Below are 20,472 nucleotides of genomic sequence, written 5' to 3'. Positions count from 1 at the left end.
ATATGAGAACTGCTGTAACGCTGGAGCCTCATGGTTAATAATTTAGACATTGCATTCATGTGTGACCTAACCCAGTTTAAAGATATGGGGAACGCAGCTTTTGGATTTGGCCATATAAATACTGTTTATAAGGTATCAATTTACAATTTGAATGCAGTGTTTCATGACAAATCCAACTCTAAAAAGATAGATACCGACAGGTTGACTTGAATTTGCAGATATGAGATTTAAAGCCTAAAGTTACAGTAAATAGCCAAGTCTGGGACACAGACCCAGTGAATTTTGGAATCACAGAATTACAGAATCATTTAGATTTGAAGGGACGTCTGGAGCTCTTCTAGTCCAACCTCCTAATCAAAACAGGGCTAACCTCAAAATTAGCCTAGGTTTCACAGATTTGTCCAGGCTTTGTTATGTTGAAAATGTTAGTAAAAGGACTCTGATATTAAAAGGAAAGTATTGCTTTTTGCATCTGTGGGACAATAGTGAAGGAGGAGGTGAAAAAAGGATTTTTTTATATGTTATCTACAAGGAGACAAAGTACAAAGTCTGCAAGGGTACACTGGATTTTTGCAAAATTTTCAGTTGAGCTGTTACAGGAAGCGGAACAGAAAGCATTTTGTGATGCACATGACATGCTGCATTAGTGTTAACTACCCTTGAGAAGCTTCTCTGAGAAACTTATGAATAAATCTTTCAAATTCATGGCTATTTAAAGAAATGCCAAAAAGCAACACTGTTCTACAAATTTGTTCCATTCTTTAAACGAACCTTCAATATTTAACAAAAGACTTTGAGCTTGTGATTTATCATTCTGATGGCTTAAAAATATGGTGTGAAACAATTTATTTCCACAAAACCGGTTGTTGCAAGATTGCTGTAAAAGCTGCATCAAATTGTTATTCTCACATTAATCCAAGCATCCAATATGCTGCCACTTATAAAATTGCCCAACTACTTTAATAAGATTCAGCACATGATTGGAGCCTATCCTCAGAGCAAGAGAAAAACACAGAAACTGAAAGCACAAAGAAAACCTAGGAAAATAAATTTCTTATGGAATGAAAGGTTGCTTACAGCTTCCAAGTACATTTCTTGATTGTGCTATGAAGAGGTTTTTGCTGTTGGCTTAGTTTCTTTTCCTATTTTCCAGTACAATACTATTCAGTTTCACAAATGAACGTGTTGACTTATGAGGAGAAATATATTAGACAAATGCACTGATTTTTATTGTAATAGTATTGTATCACCACTGATTAATCTGGAACAATCATGAGAAAAAAAAGAGAAGCTCTTCTTGTGCTGGAAAGAATAAGAAGTGACAAGGGTTACTTTTCCCAGATTTTTAAATAGGCTTAAAAAGCTAACGCTGCAGTTGAGAAAACTACGTTTAATGTGACAAACTATCATTGATTAATACTGTTTGTAATTACTCTTCTGCTTATACAGAGTGTCTGTGCATGTCCAAGAGTGTTTTTAATGTTCAGACTTGCTCCGTTACCTATTCACAATATTCTAAGCTGTTTCATGTTTTTACTAACCTTATCCGTAAATTTCAGTCCCTCAAAAATGTAGAGAATTTTGAATGAAATTTTTGCTTAATTAAATGGTAGACATTGCTGAAAATAATTCATTGTGTTGTAGGATTTGCTAGTAAATTATAATCTCAAGCCATGTAAAGAGCTCATTGGAATTTTAAAATCAGTTAAAATATGGTCCCCTGGAAGACTGATACATACTAAGGCACATAAAACAATCAGTCTAATGATTTTATATTAAAATAATCATAAATCATAATTGATTTATATTATATAATATATTATATATTAATATATAGCATAATATATTTTTATATATTACATATTATAATTATAAATTATTTATATTAAAATAATCGGTCTAATGATTGCTCGGGGCAATCCCAAGCTCAAATACAGGCTGGGCAGAGAATGGATTGAAAGCAGCCATTCTGAGGAGAAGGACTTGGAGGTGTTGGTTGATGAGAAGTTCAACATGACCCGGCAGTGTGCACTTGCAGCCCAGAAGGCCAACCGTATCCTGGGCTGCATCAAAAGAAGCGTGGCCAGCAGGTCAAGGGAGGTGATTCTCCCGCTCTACTCTGCTGTGGTGAGACCCCACCTGGAGTACTGCATTCGGCTCTGGGGCCCCCAACATAAGAAGGACATGGACCTGTTGGAGCAAGTCCAGAGGAGGGCCACAAAGATGATCAGAGGGCTGGAGCACTTTTCCTATGAAGACAGGCTGAGAGAGTTGGGGTTGTTCAGCCTGGAGAAGAGAAGGCTCCAGGGAAACCTTATAGCAGCCTTCCAGATACCTGAAGGGGGCCTACAAGAAAGCTAGAAAGGACTTTTTACAAGGACATATAGTGATAGGACAAGGTGTAATGGCTTTAAACTGAAAGAGGGTAGATTTAGATTCATAAGGAAGAAATTCTTCACTATGAGAGTGGTGAGGCACTGGAACAGGTTTCCCAGAGAAGTTATGGATGCCCTACCCATGGGAGTGTTCAAGGCCAGGTTGGATGGGGCTTTGAGCAACCTAGTCTAGTGGAAGGTGTCCCTGCCCATGGCAGGGGGGTTGGAACTAGATGATCTTTAAGGTCCCTTCCAACCCAAACCATTCTATGATTCTGTGATTCTATATGTGATATCTAGCTTTAAAAAAAAAAAACAACAAAACTCTGGTAAAATGTTGTTAGTGTTACAGAAGTAGAATAGAATAATAAATTACTGTCCTAAGATGAAATAAATTCCTGTCAGATTTGCTACCTGATTTTTCATTTAATTCTTCACTGTGTAGGATTATAAGCTCATTTCAAAAATAAATTTAATTTCCCTTGACTGTGGAAAGCAATTAAGTCTCAAAAGATGTTAAAAACTGATCTGTTGACTTCACAGAAGTTGTTTTGATTGAGTTCCTTACTTGTAATAGTAAAGATGACTGGTAGATGTTTACATGTTAAATGAAGAATTTTACTACCAGGGCAGTAAACAAATGTATGCCAACTGAAAGCTGCTAATACTGTTAGGAAGAAGGAAATAATGTCATAACACTCTGTAGGGTTTTAGTTTTGAAGGGTATTTGAAGATCTTTAATACAGAGATTTTTGCATAAAATTAGTTCAGAAGAATTGCTCTTATGTGCTATGGGTTCCCTTATACAGAAAACTAGCACTTGAATTAAGATTAAGAAATTAATTTATGACTGGATATACTTGGGACAGTGTTTTGCATTAGAGACTGTGATCCCTAAACATCTGTGATACTTAGGGATGCCTCAAAAAACTCTCACATCTCTAGAAAGGAAAGGTAGAAACTTTAGGGACAAAGCAAGGTTACTTTCAAGTGAATCATTCATTTACAGGAAATATCTCCTTCCAATAATTTATCATTTTCATCAGAAAAAGTTTCTCATTTCAAGACTTCAGGTGAGAAGTTTAATTTCTAAGAAAAATAATTTTAAAATTCCCAAATTCTCCCTTCATTAGTCTTTGATTTAAAACACCAGACCAGTATTTATATTTTTCTTTATTCTGATCAGTAGGTATCATTTATCATGTAGTTGGGGAAATAATCTCTTCTTGTTATTTCATCTGCACAAAACAGCATGGATTTCACTGTTTCACTGTTGAAAGGGTTTCCCTTGTGTTAGTATTGTGTTTTGATTTCTAATATAACCTGACTGGAAGTTTTTTGGTGTGATCCCTTCAAAGGGGATGGAGCAGTTCTTCCCTATGCTCTGGTACACGCATCACTCATCAAGAGCAGCAAAGAGACTGTGGAAAAGGTGCTGGTGTGGGGAGTGGAGCCCCCAGCTCGCAGTCCCTGAGCATCAGAGACGTGCAAAAGGAAACTGCCTCACATGTGAGCACAGATAAGGATATCCTGACAACAACTGTCCTCTGTGGTTGAAAAGCAGACACAGCAATAAGCCTTAGCAATAGGCTGCTTCAGGGCGCCAGTGGTTGTAATGGAATAAGGTGAATGACAGAACAAAACTGGCACATGAATGAAAAGATTTGACCTCTGCCTTAGCCACCAAAAGATAACGGAAAAGTACAACTTTGACAGTTTGTCTTAGCTGTTGTGATTACACATTCTGTGCAATGACCTTCCAATCCAAAGACATTTCATGTATCTTTAGCACTTCTTTTTTTTTAACTTTTGACATTTCAAGCATAGAAAACAGATTTACCTTCACAAGGTTTGCTGAAGCACAGCTATTTCTGAGCTATATGAACTCCCTTACCTTTGGTCATATTGATAATCACAAGGCTCTTCTCTATTAGAAGTTACTATGGTTACAGCTGAACTGAAGATGTGAGTTGCACTGCTGTTGTTATTGATAAAATTGGATATTTATCAGAAAGAGCAGTTTCTGTTTCTCATAAAATCAAAGGATTTTCCATTAAGAAGCATAATTTATAAATACAGCAAGGTAATACATTTTATACCCTGGTTATATAAGACTGTTTATAAAGGTGTTTTTAATTAAAATATTTTTATGCTTTCTTCTTATTCACCACTGAACTAATCTGTGAGTGGCATGACTGATTAGTAAGGAAAGGAGACTATAATTAAAATTGGAATTGTTATTTTTAGAGAAAAATGGATAGGAAATATAAGTGAGATTTCTCTCATCTTATTTTCTTCCCATTTGATACTGCCCTCCTAAAAGCACTTGGGCCCATGAGCTATGAAAGATATTAATAGTGCTAGTCAGAAGATTGAGGTACAATAATACCAATACTTTATATAATGGTCTCATTTATTTTCTGAGCTTCCTTGTTCTTTTCAAACATAACAGCAAAGAAGTATTGGATAGAGTTAGCTTAGGGATTGTTGTAGTTTGCTGATATTTCAGTTATACATACTTTTTACAGGAATTAATAACAAGCCAATTTGTTTCCACATATGTCAAAAAATATCTTTCACAAACCGGCTCCACAGACACTTGTTCTGACGTGGGTACAACCAAAATCATGCTAGGCTTAACATCTAACAGATGTTACCTCAGTCCAGGAACTCAAGGAGGAAGCAATCAGATTTCTGTTGGCACAAGTACTGAGAAAATCTTAGATGCTTCATTATTTCAGGCTTCCCATTGCTGAATTTTTTAATGAAGTTCACAGCCCTTTCCGAGTCAGGAGCTCTGATACATGTTTTTTTCTATTTCTGTCAGTTTTCTACTGCCACAAAAGATGTTTGTTTGCTGTCCCCCAGTTACCTGTCCTTCTAGCCACCTAGTTCTTTACCTATTTCTATCTCTGGCCTCGTATGCTTAGGTTGAAATAAGAGATGAAGAGATGCTGTGTACTTTAATGAAAAGTAGTTTGGTATTTTTATAATACATACTGTAGCTAATGAATTATACAAGTCTTTGAGTAGTTACCACACAAAAACCAAGCCCTACTTACTGTTCCTCAAAAGTGTCTTCAGAAAGCCAAGAGAGGCCATACTTACTGCAATGTGGTATCTATAATCTTTACTTAGATATGAAAGTTCTCACAGATTAGATATGTTACAGTTGCATATGATAGCAAATACTGAATTTTTAAATCAGTTCTCTTGAGTTTTAAAGTCATCCATCAGACAAAACATGATGTGACTACTTTGGACAATGATGACTATTCATAGAATATTATTCTATCCAGAGAGTAATTTAAATTAACTTTCTTCGATAGCAGAGTCCCTTTTAATATGCCCATTCTGAACTATACCGATAGATTCTCGTAATTAATGAAGGCAAATGTGATCTTGAGGAAATGACTAGACGGTGGATGGCAAAACAAAATGAAAATGTTTTATTGAACTCTTAAACGGGGTGGATGTGCTAAAGATTATGCAGTTCTCTGTTCTTATGCAGATGCTGTTTAACATTTTCGTTAACGAGTTGGCTAATGCAATAGAGGATGCTTCTTTAATGTATAATACTATGCTGAGAGGAGATTGCAAACACTTTGAAGGACACGATTAGAACTCAATATGATTCTTGCAATGATTTAAAATCAACAACACTTAGAAATAATTAACTTCATAGGTAGAATATAAGAAATGAGCATTCACTGCTGAAAAGGATTTCAAGTTTACGTCCTGAAAATGAGTCATCGGTACCAATACATAGCAAAAAAAGGAAACCAGGATTTATTAACACATGTTCTACAGCATCTTTTCACTCCGTTTCTTGACAGCAAGTGTCAACTACAGCACGTGGATCTGATTTTGGGCACTGTATTTCAAGAAAGACATGGACTGATTAGAAATGATTAGAGGGCTAGAAAACATTACTGAAAGGAGAAGATGGAAAGAAGTGAGTCAGTTTAGGGAGGAGATATCTGAAATGAGTCTTTGAATAGGCAAAATGTTGCTGGAAAGAAAAAGGGAATAAACGTGACAAATTATTCATGTCTCATTAGGCTAGGAATGGAAATTACAGACTTGAAGAGCAGGAGGGGAGATTTAGGTTAGACATTCAGGAATAACTGCATTTATAAATTGCATGAATACTGAAGAGCGGGTTAGTCTCCCTTGGGATATGTGGAACCAGCATCACTTCAGTTCTTTAAAAACAGATCAGATAAATATCTGTCAGCAGTGGTATGGCTGAAGCTTGCTGTGTCTTGGGCCAGACAGACATAGGGACAGAGCAGATAGTGGTAGTGGTCTTCCTCCAGAGACCAGAATTCTTCAGTCAGGGACAGGCAATGCTGTAAAGATCCAATAACCTCCATTGGGAATGGGAGAAACATTTGAAATGGAAGATACTTTCTGAGAACTGGGTGAACTGGGGATTCTGTTCCAGAAGAGGCAATTGATGCATCACTGTGTTGCTTGCTTTATTTTGCTTTCATTTGAAAAGATTTTAAGTCAGATTTCTGGGGGAGAGATGTGAGAGAAAGCAAGAAGAGAAAGCTGCTGTTTTCTTAGGGGGCAAGAGAAAGGAAAGGAATGTGTAGGCATCTGTCTAATTGGCTTGGCCTGCTACACATACATACCAACAGTACGCTGGACTTTGATTACTATTTTCTTTTCCTTCTATCATTATCACAGAGACTATTAATGTGAGCCCCAACTAATTAGCTAATAAGCAAAAGCTGGAAGTGGCAAATAGTTTTAGAAAACAAGTCTGTTGTTATGCCAATGACATCAAAGAATGGGAGACTAAATTGGGTCCACATTTAGCACATTAAGGAGCGTGGCTAATCAAGCAAAAACCTGAATATAGATATTGGTGAACCAAGAAAATATCTTTTGCCAATAGAAATTCTTCCTACACTTTTGAGCTATTCTGGGGAAAGAACTCTTCCTAGTTTAAACTAAAACTGCACTAGGAGTAGATGGGTGAAGTTACCAAGATGGTTAAATATAAGTACCTAATTTAAATATAGCTATATCAGCAAATGTTCAGCTACACACATCTCCTAAATTGTCTTCTGTAGAATAACACTTCCAAAATTCTTCAAAGATAACACATTAACAGAGATCACTGACATAAAATCTCACAGGAGAACTGAGAATCTATTTTGGGTTTATAAACTGATTTTTAGATTACACAGATATTTAAATACCATTTAGAAAATCTTATCAGTAATGATTTCAAAGTTCCAATAAATGTTATTAAGACAAAGCATAATCACCTGTTCATGTTTTTGTGTGAATTATCAGCAGTCATCTCAATGTAAAAGTATATAATTTTCATTTCTGAAATGTCAGATGTTAACGTGGCATCCCAGAGGCACTCCTAATCTTTGTGATTCCTGGGCTATGAGGATTGAGTCAATTGCATGATTACGGACTAGAATGAGCACCAGTGAAGCAGTGAGTTACCATGTAATTTTTAAACATAGAAATAATTGGGGGCTTTTATGTTAAATTCTGTTCGAGAAGAGAAAGTTCTGCTTCATCCATGCAAGGAGAGAATAATAATATCAACACAGAACATAGATAGCCGCCTTCATTTGGATCTAATAGAGTGCTAGGTAGATCTTGGGAAGGATTGTGATCCCTCATTTACAGGTAAGGAAACTGAGGCATAAAACAACTAAGGAGTCCTTTAATATCTATAGGAGTTAATTACCTGAATATAAGCCAAGTGTCTAAATGCCCTTGATGATGTGTGTCTAAATGATTTGCCCAACTTCAATTTAAATTCAACACACTATTTTCTTCTATTGAACTGGTAAGCTAAAAAGCAAATATAGCATATAACTCAGGGAGAAGGAAGGGACTTAAATTAATGATACGCTGAAGGAACCTTAAAATGGGTTACAAGTATCAGATATCCTGGTCTGGATGAGAGGGCTTCATGACTACAGATATGCTACACTTAGGTGAAAGTGATTACACTGCTGGTGGGACAGGGTATAAGGTTATTATGCATGTTCCTCGGTGAACATGGATAACAGATGGATAAGTGTTATTCTATCCTTCTTAAAATAGGTAAACTGCTACTCTCATCACACACAAAGTCTATGGCAAAACCCAAGTCTTTTCAGCACCCTTATTTCTCCCTGATCACAAGATCAAAGATCTTTATGCACAGTAAAATATGCTGTGACATTTTCATTTATGCATGATGCTCTCTGTGAGAAGGAAAGTTTCTTCCTAACTCAGCTGAAGCACCAAAACTCATAGACTTGCTGGATTTAAGGATCTTATATATTTCAGTTGATCCCTTTTAACTTACCGTTATCCACTTAGGTAATAAATAGGACAGGGTTTCTCAAAACCCGTATTCTGACATTGCTTTATTTCTTGAACTGCCGGAGGAATATGAAAATAACAAACTCACTTTGCTTTGTCTCCATACAGTGACAGTCCTTGCTATTTTCCATGAGCTGCATGTGGATACAGATTTGTACACATTCCTGTTTGGAGAGAGTGTCCTAAATGATGCTGTGGCTATCGTGCTGACATAGTAAGTACACTCACCTCCATTCTTTACTTGGTGAGATAATTACAAGCTTTAACTGCTGATATAATTCTCACTGATACAGTTTGTGCAAGTATAGGTATAACGTTTGAAGATTTCATTACCGAGAAGTAGTTCTGGAGTTGTTCTTTGTTTGTTAAACACCAGAATTCCAATATTGTTAATAGCAACTGTGTATCCAGAATGCAATTTTAGTTCATTTTCTTCAATCTAAAAAGCAGTATATTCTGTAAAATGTGTAAATTTAATTTAATATGATTTCTTTTCTCATCTAAACAGGATATCTTGAAAAAATAATGCTGAGTGAGCACCTAGGACATAGGATAACTATAAAATTAGAGACAGGTTCTCTTTATTTTTTACAATCTATTATTTTCCAAGGCTAAAACCACAAAGTGGTACACAGTAGCTCAGTTTATCTACTTCTGCCTATTGAATCTGACAAAGCTTCAGCTGATAATATTATCTTAAACTTATATATAGCCTTTTTATTCCCAGGAATCCTCAAACAGATCACAAATTATGGGCCAAAATCACACAAGTATGTGCTGTCCTAAAAACACAGATGCTAAGTACATGATTAACAGGATCTCAAGTTAACTCCACTCTACATGTATTATATGCTTCCTGGAGCTTTGCTAGAAATACAAATAATCCTCTCAGATAATCTTAAAAGTAACAGAACTCTGCAAAATCAAATTCAGTTTTCCAGAATGCTTGAAGATGCTTCACAGTAAGCCCCAATTCAGTGCCACCTTTCTCCTTAAAATACAGTTCCTTGAACTGTACTCTGAACTATCCTTCAGAAAAACAGACTTTTACGGAGTTTACAGTCATTAAAAAATGAGCTTTATATTTTGTCTGAAACTCCATGGAGAAACTTATAATAGCTGAATTGCAAAAAAAACAAAACAAAATTGTTTCACTATACAAAAAATTAGTATTCCTATTTAATTTCTCATTCTCAGTCAATTATAAGTCTAGTTAGATTCACCTACGCTTAAGTCCTCACATTGTTTTTAGAGCAAGAGTAATATTTTCAAACTCTGTCAAGTGTCTGAGCACAGCATTTCATGATTAGAGGCAGCATGGCTGTCACATTCAGTGACTGCGGTTGGGATGCGTCACTTAGCAAAGCATGTAGTACATCAGAGAATAAAATGCGCAAAAGGAAAACTAAGCAAAGAATAGAAACCTCAGTAGAGAGAATAGATAGAAAAGCATTAAAGCAGCTATTACAATTAGAAAGAAGCATGTAGGTGACAGAAAGTCTGAGATTCTTTTTTTCTCTCACTTGGCTTTGTTTAATAAAGGCCTAGGCATTTATAGCTCATTTAGACTCTGCATCTGTTAGTGCAAGGTTCCTATAGACTGCGGAACGGTTAGGCTACAAGCAGCTCAAGGAGACCCAAAATATTCTAAGTGTCTGTAGTTTTCAGTCACTGTGATGTCAAAGCACATGGAACTCTTCAAAGGTGCAACTCAACTGCAAAGCAAATCTAGAAAGAAAAGTACTATCAGATAGTACATGATTCATGAGTTTCTCACCTCTACTCTTCCTAGTACTCAGGTCTAGGTCATGCCCCTCAGTCTGCACATGGATACAGAAATCTATAGGAAGGATGCCTGATGCAAATGCTGGGTATCTCCTCATGTTTGCTTTGCTGTACGTGGGAGATTACAACTCTTTTTTACTATAGAATCTCTTGTCACTGGAAAGCTAGTGTATTTTTCTATATATTCAGTGACTGATACATTGATTTCTGTAATATATTTAATCATTTGTAGAGACTGAAGAGAATATATGACATCATCAGTTTCACATTTCATTAATTTCTGGCTTAAATTATGAGCTTCTGCACAAATACAACATTTCTGCAACCTAACATGATCTTCCTTCCTGTAGCGTTTCAAGTAAAGTTACACGGTTAATAATGTCAGCTTCAGTGCATTAACACCCCTCTAAACCAAACCGAGTTTAAATGAAGAATATTATTTTTCTGTCACTAGAAAAGAACAGCTAACACATACTATTTTTCCGGATGGTGCAAACACAACATGTTCATAATTACAGTAATGGGGGACTATTTAAAAAGGTGTGAGAATAATGTTTACAAATCTGGAAAAGCAATAATAAGTCATTTTCTACACTTTGTAATGGTAAACAGAAAATGGAATAAGAGAATACACAGTATCTTTCATCAACTAACAGAATAACCAAGTTAATGTCTGCAGGAGTGACTCACTGCAGGAAAGGGAGGCAGAGAAAAGATGGAAGGCCCTTATGGCTGGCGGTGGCAATTTGGCAAGGTGAAGGTAGTATGGCTGTCTGCCAACAAGGCTTTATATTGATATCTCTCTTTTCCTTCAGGTTCTCCCTCCAACCTCTATTTTTCCTGTGCTGTTTATCATTTAGTTTAAGAAGGACTGCAGCAGGACCAGCTACCCCTACATTTTTCATATGGATTTAATATGAATTTAATCATATGGATTTAATAAGTGACATGATCTGTGTGTTGCTGCAACAGTATGTACAGACGCAGTGGCCAATTGCCCTCAGAAAATACTGATCAAGCACACAAGTTCTCCTGGCCAAATTAGCAACTCTCCTATTGGCCATGTTGCCATACCAAACACCTGGGTGTTTGTGATAATTGCAATATTTCATTTATAGTGTGCTATTTTAAGATAATCCGTGCAGGAGGGCTCACTGTGAATCAAATTGACAGTAGTGGCTGCAGAAATGCTGACAAGCTTTTGTGCATCTGGGAGAGCTCATACACACCAAGGCCTCTATAAGCAAGGGTATTGTAGATGTAACAAGGATTTTCTCCTATATAAGTAACTTGCAGAGTTGCTTACAACTTTTCATTATTCAGACAAAAGTCTGTTTTTAATAGAAAGTCTGTGAGAATTCTCACAGAAAATAAACATTTTGGAAGAAAATGAGGATTTAAATATTCAAAATGAGTAATTTTTAAGCCTGTTTTATATCAAGGATTCAAGATATTTAAGAAAAATAATGACAGAGCCCTAGAAGACAATACTTATTAGATGACTAAACATGTCTGCTTTTACCCAGAAGAACTTACATGACTAATTATGCCACGAATATTTCCTACATACTTTGTTTTCCAGGAAATTGACTTGGCACCTGTGTCAGCTTTCTATGTCTATTTACAGCATTAGCTGTATCTGTAGAAGTATTTTATATATGCTTACATTAAAACAAACAAATCAAACATATGTAGGAAAAATAAGATATCTGAGCTTCTTCTGAGTGTGTTTAAATATGCTTATAGTCTTTACGATCACAGATTGTTTCACTATTTGGAATTTAATTTTAGACAACAGATTATGGCAACCTTTTATGAAAAGATCTTTCCAATCATATTTTTACAATTTTTAAGAAAGAAATCATTCTCAATTATTCAGATACGTTGTATTTCATCACCAAGAAGTTTACCTGAATTTATTCTGTAGCTTCCAGAATGAAAGAATATCATTTAAGATTATGTTTCTTGTATCGCTGTATCATAATACATACTGCATAGAATGACTTCTTTTGCTTTCTTGGGGGTTGATCTAAGATGTAGTGAATATTTTCATAAAAGATTCCAGATTATAGCTTTTTTACCACTGTTTGTATCCTCTAACTCCTGGGTTTTCAACTTCTTCGGCTTTTTTGCAAAAATATTAACAACAAAATTTAGCTTACAAATGTTCCAGCACACGTAAAGCTCTTCTCTTAGCTATAAATTTAACCTTCTGCCATCCAATTCCCTGAACATCATAAAGCAGCAGTTTGTTCAGCTTCGGATATGCATAGGCATTCATGCTATAGAGCGCAATGTTCAAGGTGATCTATTTCATTCATAGATTTCAGCCCCAGGAATGTTTATCATGGCTTAGGCTTGTAGGTAGTACTTTACAGACAAATACAATGGACTGCCTGTGTACTTAGGCACTTACTAGCTGTGGACCACATTCTAAAGATCAAAATTGAGAAACATCCCAGTAATTTCAGTTGGAGTTGTGTGTGATGAAGACTGTAGAATCGGGCTGAAAATTAATAATTTATGGATACTTTTGAGCAAGTAAGATTAACCTCTTATTTCACTTTCATTATTTTTTCATTGTTCTGTCTTCATACGATATATCACTTGTGGAAGAAAACATCCACATATATTTTGAGTGCACCTGCTGTAGGTTTGGACCTGGCATAGTTTTCGCAAATTTGCAGAGAAATTTGATGAAGGAAGTGTGGAAGAAGTTGTAGAAAAAGCATTGAATAGCTTGAGATGTGACCTAAAAGTAGCTGAACAGGTTATTAGCATTGAGACAGTATATTTGGCAGAGCTATTTAATCTTTCTCATGCTGAGTGCTCAGTGAGTGCAGGATATGGAAAGCAGTAATGAATACTGATACGTGTTCCCTGCTAACAAATTGTCTAAGAGAACATTACACGAGAGATGTTTCCATTGTAGTCAATGTCGGAAGTGTTATGTGTCTTTCACATCATTATGTGAAAGCCATGACTTAATTTCTCTGCCGGCTCTGTACCATTGCGCTCAGTGGGCCTGATGAGTTTCATCCCCTTCCTAGAACAGATGATAGTGTGGAAGTCACATGAGCAGCAGGGACATCAACATAGAGCAGTGTCTTTCACAAGTAATCAAAACAAGTGAGTGGCAGCCAGGGGACACAGCACGTGACATTGTGACGTGTGACATGTGGCAAGGAATGGATTTACTAGCTCTGTTATATGCAATCAAGAACAGTTTGATACAGGAATGAAGTGGAAATCCTGGAGATAAAAAGCATGGTTGAGGATCACATGGCAGTGAAGCCAGAGGACACAGAAACTAGCTGACATATGAAATGAAGACCTCCCATATCAAAATGCTAATTGCCCTAGAAGGCTTAGAAGTATAGGTATTTCTGGGCAGAGGAAAGTAATACTGCAAGCACAGTTTTCTTGTGAAGTTTGGCTTACCATTTTTAAGTAGAGTACCTTGTATGTAAAGGAAGAAATGATAACCTTGGAGGTTCAGAAGAAGGTGAAGAGGAAAATAAACAAAAATACTGGATTGTTTTGAAATGGATATCCTGCCTCTTTTGTAAAGTATCTATTGGTTGTTTAGATCCCACAAAGTTCATTCATGCCTATTAGCAAAAATTAGGTAATGGCATGCCCAGATTTTGGCACAGCAGGCTGTAAGGCTCCCTCTGCAAAAGTCTAGGACCAGCACCGAAAAGCTAAATTCTTAGAACTAGGTAAGAACTGGAAGCGTAACAGATCCTATTATTGTATGACCCCTTGCTGATAAGAACAGTAGTTGTTGGTGCGATGCATATTGCCACTGACGCTCACAGATGCAATATTGTTTCAGGAATTCAGTGAGCCTCTATTGGCCAGATAAGATGGTCTGGAATAAATAGGTACATTCCTTCTTTTTTTCTTTTTTTTTTTTTTTCTTTTTTTTTGCCCCCCAAAAATCTGCTGGTAGAAGGGTACTGCAACCCCCTTCTATGTAGTAAGGTTCTATGGATTGGTTCAAAGATTTACCAAGCAGTTTACCATGATGAAGAAATTTCATTTTCCAAGGTTCTTGGAATAGAATTTTTCTCTAACAATAGATATATTTCAAGTCCATTTTTCATGATCTGGCTACTGCATATGACACCATATCTGTGCTTGATAAATTAACTGTCCATAGAATCCAGACCCCTTTTTAATAGTTTAAAAGGTTTGAAATTTATGACAAATAGTTTGGAGATTGCCCATTTCATCTTGCTTTTGTCTTTCTTTCTTTAGTGTAAACAGAGGTTATCTGCTACAGTAGCATAAAGTATAAAGGAGGAACTCTAATTATTCAGTGTGTTTGTGATACCAGGGCATAGTATTGAGGGGAAAAGGGGCAGGATAAATTGGTAAAGGTGGTGGTCAGCTTTGCTGTGCCCAGTGAGGAAATCCCTTATAAAAGTGGTTTCATGGCTCCTCTTAAGTATTTCCAGAATGGACATGAACCAACACATGTTATAGCATACTTCTTCTCTGCTCAAAAGACTTTCATTCTAGTCTAGCAGTACCTTATACAAGTTAATATCATGCTCAAACCATTCTTTCTTGGCAGAAGTTCTCCTGGAAGCTTGTATGGGGCTTTCTAAAATAACACAGCAAAGGTAACTGAGACAAATTTATTGAAAAACAGTATCCATTTCCAGGGGAAATAACTCAGGAGCCAGAGTTCCGTTCAGTTTGTGCTGAGCACCCTGTAAGGCTGACATTTCTCAGACAGTGATCCCCATAATTGCCTTAGGAAGTCAAGAGAATTCCGTCTGTCGCACTGGTGATTCTTACTGATAGGTACAGTCATGATATTACTAATTTTAGTTCAATTCAGATCTCTTCAAAATATAAGAAACTCTTTTGATCAAATGGATCTGAAATAGAAAATTAATAAGAACCTTTAAACCTTTCTAGTTTTAGTTATTTGTTTACCTGTATTTTTATTACTTCTGTGGTTTTAATTCTGTTATTATGTCATTAAACTTGAAGGTAGTTTACACAGGAGTAAAATGTGAACAGAGACTGAAGAAACAGACATTTGACAAACACCAAATATAGGTACAAATATTCAGTTTATGTTTCAGTTAACTTGGTCATTGGCCCTATGAGGTAACTATCCATTATCTGCAAGTGTTACTTTCCTACTTTTCACAATTTCTAATTGTGATTCCTTGTTTATTATATATTAAAATCAGCAATTCTCTAAAGGACATGAAAAGATATTGTAACTATGCTGCTGAATAATGAAGTTGGGAGCTGGGATTTGCAGGAAATAATATCAGCTTTGAAAACTATGATGGGTGTCTCCTTGACACATATCTCAGTAGATTTGAGGCTCCCTTTACGATTACTTTAAGCTTTCTTCTTTTGTCATGGACTGTCTCTAATTTGGATCCTTTGCTCTTCCATTTTTGGAGAATTATTCTGTATAGATTTTGCCACACTTTGATCCCTGAACCCACAGAATGACAACTTTTGCAAAGGAAAGACAGCTGAGTGTTCTCATCTATCTTTCTCTTAAACTGCATTTGTAGTCAGAAAGTGGCCTTTAAAAGTGATGTCGTGGGCTTCCATACGTACTATCTCAAAACCTTTTGTATCCTGTGTAGTCAATTAAGAAGCAAAGACATTCCTATCAGCCGATACTTTGTCTTTGTTTCACTTTCCTCCTCATCTGTCGGTAACTGGGAGTTCATTCAGTCTAAGAATATGGTGAAGTCTGTCAGCTTATATCCCATACCTCCTGCTGAGATTTATTAGGCACTGTCAGTAAATAGCAAAAAATGATTGCTTCAGTATTGAGTCATCACATTAAAAAAGAATGTTTGTTTCTCTATTGCCCTTGTATTTTTAGGCATTTTTTTAACCATGTATTCATGCAATTTCTCAGTGTCTTTTACTATACTATTTCAGCCACTACAGCGAAAAAGAAACTCATTTAAGTTCTATTTATTTCCAACACATATCTGAGTGCAGACAAGATGTTATTCACACATCCTAGGCATATCAGTATGTAAGTAATAGTGTAAAAAAGAAACTTCTATTCATAAGTGGGCCCTTATGCACACACAATTAATAGCTTTAGTGTACACATAAAACTGTTCAGCCTATGTACTTCTTATTCACAAGTGTATAAGCCTCATTCCTTGCCAACTATTCTAGAAAGTATGCACAGAGATGCGTCCAGCCAAAGAAGAAAAGAGGGAAATACAAACACATGTGCCATCAGACAGATGACAAAAAGGTAAAAAGGATTAACACATGCAACATTTTCCTGCTTAAAGAAAATAGGTGGCATATAGATTTCTAAGGAAGAGATGGTGAAATGGGGATGAAAGAGAAAGTAAGAAATTGAACTGATGAAAGCAACAAATGGAGATTGTGAAGGCATGGCTAGAAAAAAGAAGCAAGAGTGAGAAAAGACAAGACGGTGAGAAACCAAGACATGGCATACTGTGTAAATACAGATCATGACAGTGATACATAAACCTGTAGCTAGGACTCTTTAGAGGGAAGAAAAGCTTGTTTACTCATAGGGATGCAGAGGAAAACCTGATTATTTTTCTCTGGTGCAATTTTGCAGTTTTATGTTGTTTTGTTAGGTATATCTATGTTCGAAATCCTTAAGCAGTACATCAAAATGCGCTCCTGAACTGTAAAGAAACTGTGAAAAGTATCAGAATTAGGACAGCCAGTTCTAAAGAGTGGTGCACTACAATCAGGTAATGAATCTGAATTCAGAAAATGATTGAGATCCTGCCAGAAACACAGGGTGCTGCCCCCAGACCCTTTCTTAGTAGCTGTCTTTACGTAAATTGATTTGGCAGAACTGGAGGAACTGAGGCTTCTGTGAGCTCAGTTTGAGCAGTACCAGGCTTAGATGGGTGGTTGCCTTTGCAAAACCTGACCTAGAAGTTGCAGATCAAAGTAGACCAGCACTGGACCACAACAGGCATAGGAAGAGTTGCTCCATGGTACTGACTTGCATGACTTTAAATCTTTGACAAAGATTTAGGGATTTCAGTGACTGTGAGCTACAGTTCTGGACAAATGACTAACTGGATCTCTGGAGTCAGCCATAGCCTCATTCCAGAGAAATACTATTTGTGATTTTATTCCCACGAAGATTCCTGAGGAGGGATGACTGTAACACTGTGGAGGGGAATAAAATAGAATTACCTGAAAACCTGAAAGAAAGCAAAATGCTGGATGGAAGCTCAGCCCAAACATTTCAGTTACTGGTTCCCCTTAGACAAGATGAATTTGGCTATTATTCCCAATATTGTTAGAAAGGCTTATGTACCGAGCAGCCATTCAACCAGTCAAACAGAGTAACTTCTAAATTAATACAGCAAGGAGTTAATTATGCAACAAGTTAGTGAGTGGTTTTAAAAGGTGGATGAGAAATCCTTTCCATCTATTATTTCTATAATAATGAAATTATGGTTGTCCATCTGCTCTTTTTACCTTTGAGGAAGGTTTTAGTCCCAGCTTATTTTGTTGATGATAATTGGAGTTTCACGTCACTGACCATCTGGAACAGGAGATGTGAGCACTGGGAAGCTAACCAAACTTGCTATTAGCAGGAACTTTAAAAGATCTTCTTTCCCAGAATAGAGAAAATCCCACATAAAATGATGGTGTCCTTGCTTAATAAAACTTCCTTTCTTTTTTCTCCATGAGCCTTACTGTACAGACCAGTGTTGTGCTTAAATCAGGGGGAAAAATGCTGTGGAATTTCTGTAATGCTTGTTATAGCTGGAATTCCAATATGAAAATGGAGACTTGGAACAGTATGTTTTCAGGAGGTAATCCTCATCACTATGTTTTTTTCACTTCTTAATATTTTATCTCCCTTTTTCCAATATCAGTTCCACATTAAAATTCTACTTAGCTTCTAGTTAATACATGCTAAAGGTCTTTCTAGCTATAAGTTATCTAATTGGCTGTTTTGTTTATGCAATTTATTTGAATAGGCAGCCTTCGGTTGCAGTCTGCTAAGCTAGAATAGATTTCAGTGAGTACTGTTATGGAGATTGCCCTCAGGGATGTATGAAAGTGTAGCTTAGCTCAAATCAGCTGGGAATGTCTGTACTTGTCATATCCAATCAAATCAGACTAGCTGCAGGTATTTCTGTCCACTTATACACAAACAAACTGATAACATTTAAAAATATGAAATGCAAGCTCAGAATTAAGAACGCTGCTTGCCGGGCTTGCAAATCACATCTAAGAGGCAATTATTTAGCTACATTTTCTGTACAAATGACCGAATTGGCATTAAAGCATCTTCATTTCAAAGATTTCTATTGGGAACTCTTCAGAACTGAAGTACACCCTGGTACGAGTCAGCTTGTTTTTTGAGCTCTTCCAGATGTTTTTTCTTACCCAAATAACCTTTCTCTAGTGAATAAGACAGATTTTGTGAGAGCAAGATAATTACATACAGAGTCTAATTCTACTTACAGAGACAACTCCCTTTTAGTTTAAAATGAACGTATTGATACTGTTTCCCTTGAAGTGTTCCAAAAGAAAGCTCATTTCATCCTCTCTGGATGAGATACTGTTCGTAAGAGTCTGTCTGGTACTTGCAGTAGATCAACATATTTTTCAAGTCTTCTTGGCAGGGAAAACAGAAGAGGAGTATGTATCAGAAATGTGAGGGAGAGCTTGTCATTTCATTTACTGGGTACCCACCAATACCTATTCACTGTTCTTTTATTCTTTAGAGATCAGGTTGTAATTACATGAAAGAAGAACCTGTTCACACTGTGGGAGAATGGACTGCATATTTCCAGTGACTTCCCAGCAGCACTAGGAAAACTGAAGTCTCTAGTGATCCCACTGTGAACCCCTCCAGAAGCTATGTGCTCTTTATACAGTTTAATTTGAATTTCATCATTCTAACCTGCTCTAAGTCTTTTTTTTTTTTTTTTTATGAACAGCAACATCAGGTAAACTGGTTCCCGCTGCAAGCCTTAATCTTTTAAGACTCAAATCCTGAAGCTACTGAGTCTGTTAGAGTGAACTGACATAACTCTACATGAAATTCTTTTGCATGTGCACATGTGTGCACATATACTTATGTTTGCATGGGGAATCATCCATAAAGAACATAAAAATAATACAAAGGTTATCAAGTACTCAAAAGTTACATAATGCCCCAAATACATTTTCACGTCTTACAGAAGAGGAGTTGAGAGGCACCTTCTGTAAACATTTTAATCAAATGTAATCTTTAGTTTTATTTTTTCATACACAGAAACCTCCCTCTCTCCATACCCAAGACATTATTTCAGTGTGCATGTTTCACCTTTTAGATTAGGAACTTCAATGTTTTCAGAATATACTTTTGTCACTTGAGCAAAGAGAATAATTGATAACAGTAGCATGCAGCTGCCTTCCTTGAGTGCCAGGCACAGCAGGAGGAGAGACTGCATACCTTTGGCTACTGCATTTCATAGCTACTTACATAGTGAGACTCAGCAAATTTCTATTCTTAGAATTTATTTCAATGGTTATAGAGCTCCACTCTCTCATTGTTTCCACCTGCTTTTGTTTTGGTGTCAATCTTCTTCCTTCTCTCTCCTGTATCTTCTCAATAGACAAGGGTCACCATCTCTAGCTCGCTCTACCCATTCCCCTGAATTCCCCAGTCACCATCTCGCTCTACCCATTCCCCTGAATTGCGTGACCTATTCCACCACTTCTGCTGCAGTCACCAGTCCTTCTGCCTCCCATCTGAGATGGAAATAAATTATTTCTAATGATAAGCTAGGACTGTAAACTCTTAACCCAATCTCCTTCATTCCCTAAAGCCAAGAGATACCCTATCTTTATTTCTGATACACACACCTCTTTGTTATCCTCTGTATTATGTTGTGACAAACAGAGGAGATAATGAGGACAAGAGAGAGTGATGCTGCTGGTCAGTTCTGAAGGCTGG

At 36.6% G+C, this 20,472-nt stretch overlaps 1 protein-coding gene across 4 annotated transcripts in view; it reads left to right on the top strand.

The window, feature by feature from the left end:
* SLC9A9 (solute carrier family 9 member A9) overlaps positions 1-20,472 on the top strand; it is a 254,648-nt gene that overhangs the window by 85,594 nt on the left and 148,582 nt on the right. For all 4 annotated transcript variants that reach the window (XR_012043292.1, XM_072866766.1, XM_072866763.1 and 1 more), the window contains one exon: positions 8,832-8,937. Coding sequence is in view for 3 of the 4 variants with exons in the window: in XM_072866766.1 (XP_072722867.1) it covers positions 8,832-8,937 (106 nt within the window). In the remaining variant the exon portion in view is untranslated. The remainder of the gene's footprint in view (positions 1-8,831; positions 8,938-20,472) is intronic.

This window comes from Ciconia boyciana, chromosome 7, assembly GCF_034638445.1.
Source record: "Ciconia boyciana chromosome 7, ASM3463844v1, whole genome shotgun sequence".
Lineage (NCBI taxonomy): Eukaryota > Metazoa > Chordata > Aves > Ciconiiformes > Ciconiidae > Ciconia > Ciconia boyciana.
This window is presented reverse-complemented; position numbering and strand designations above follow the sequence as displayed.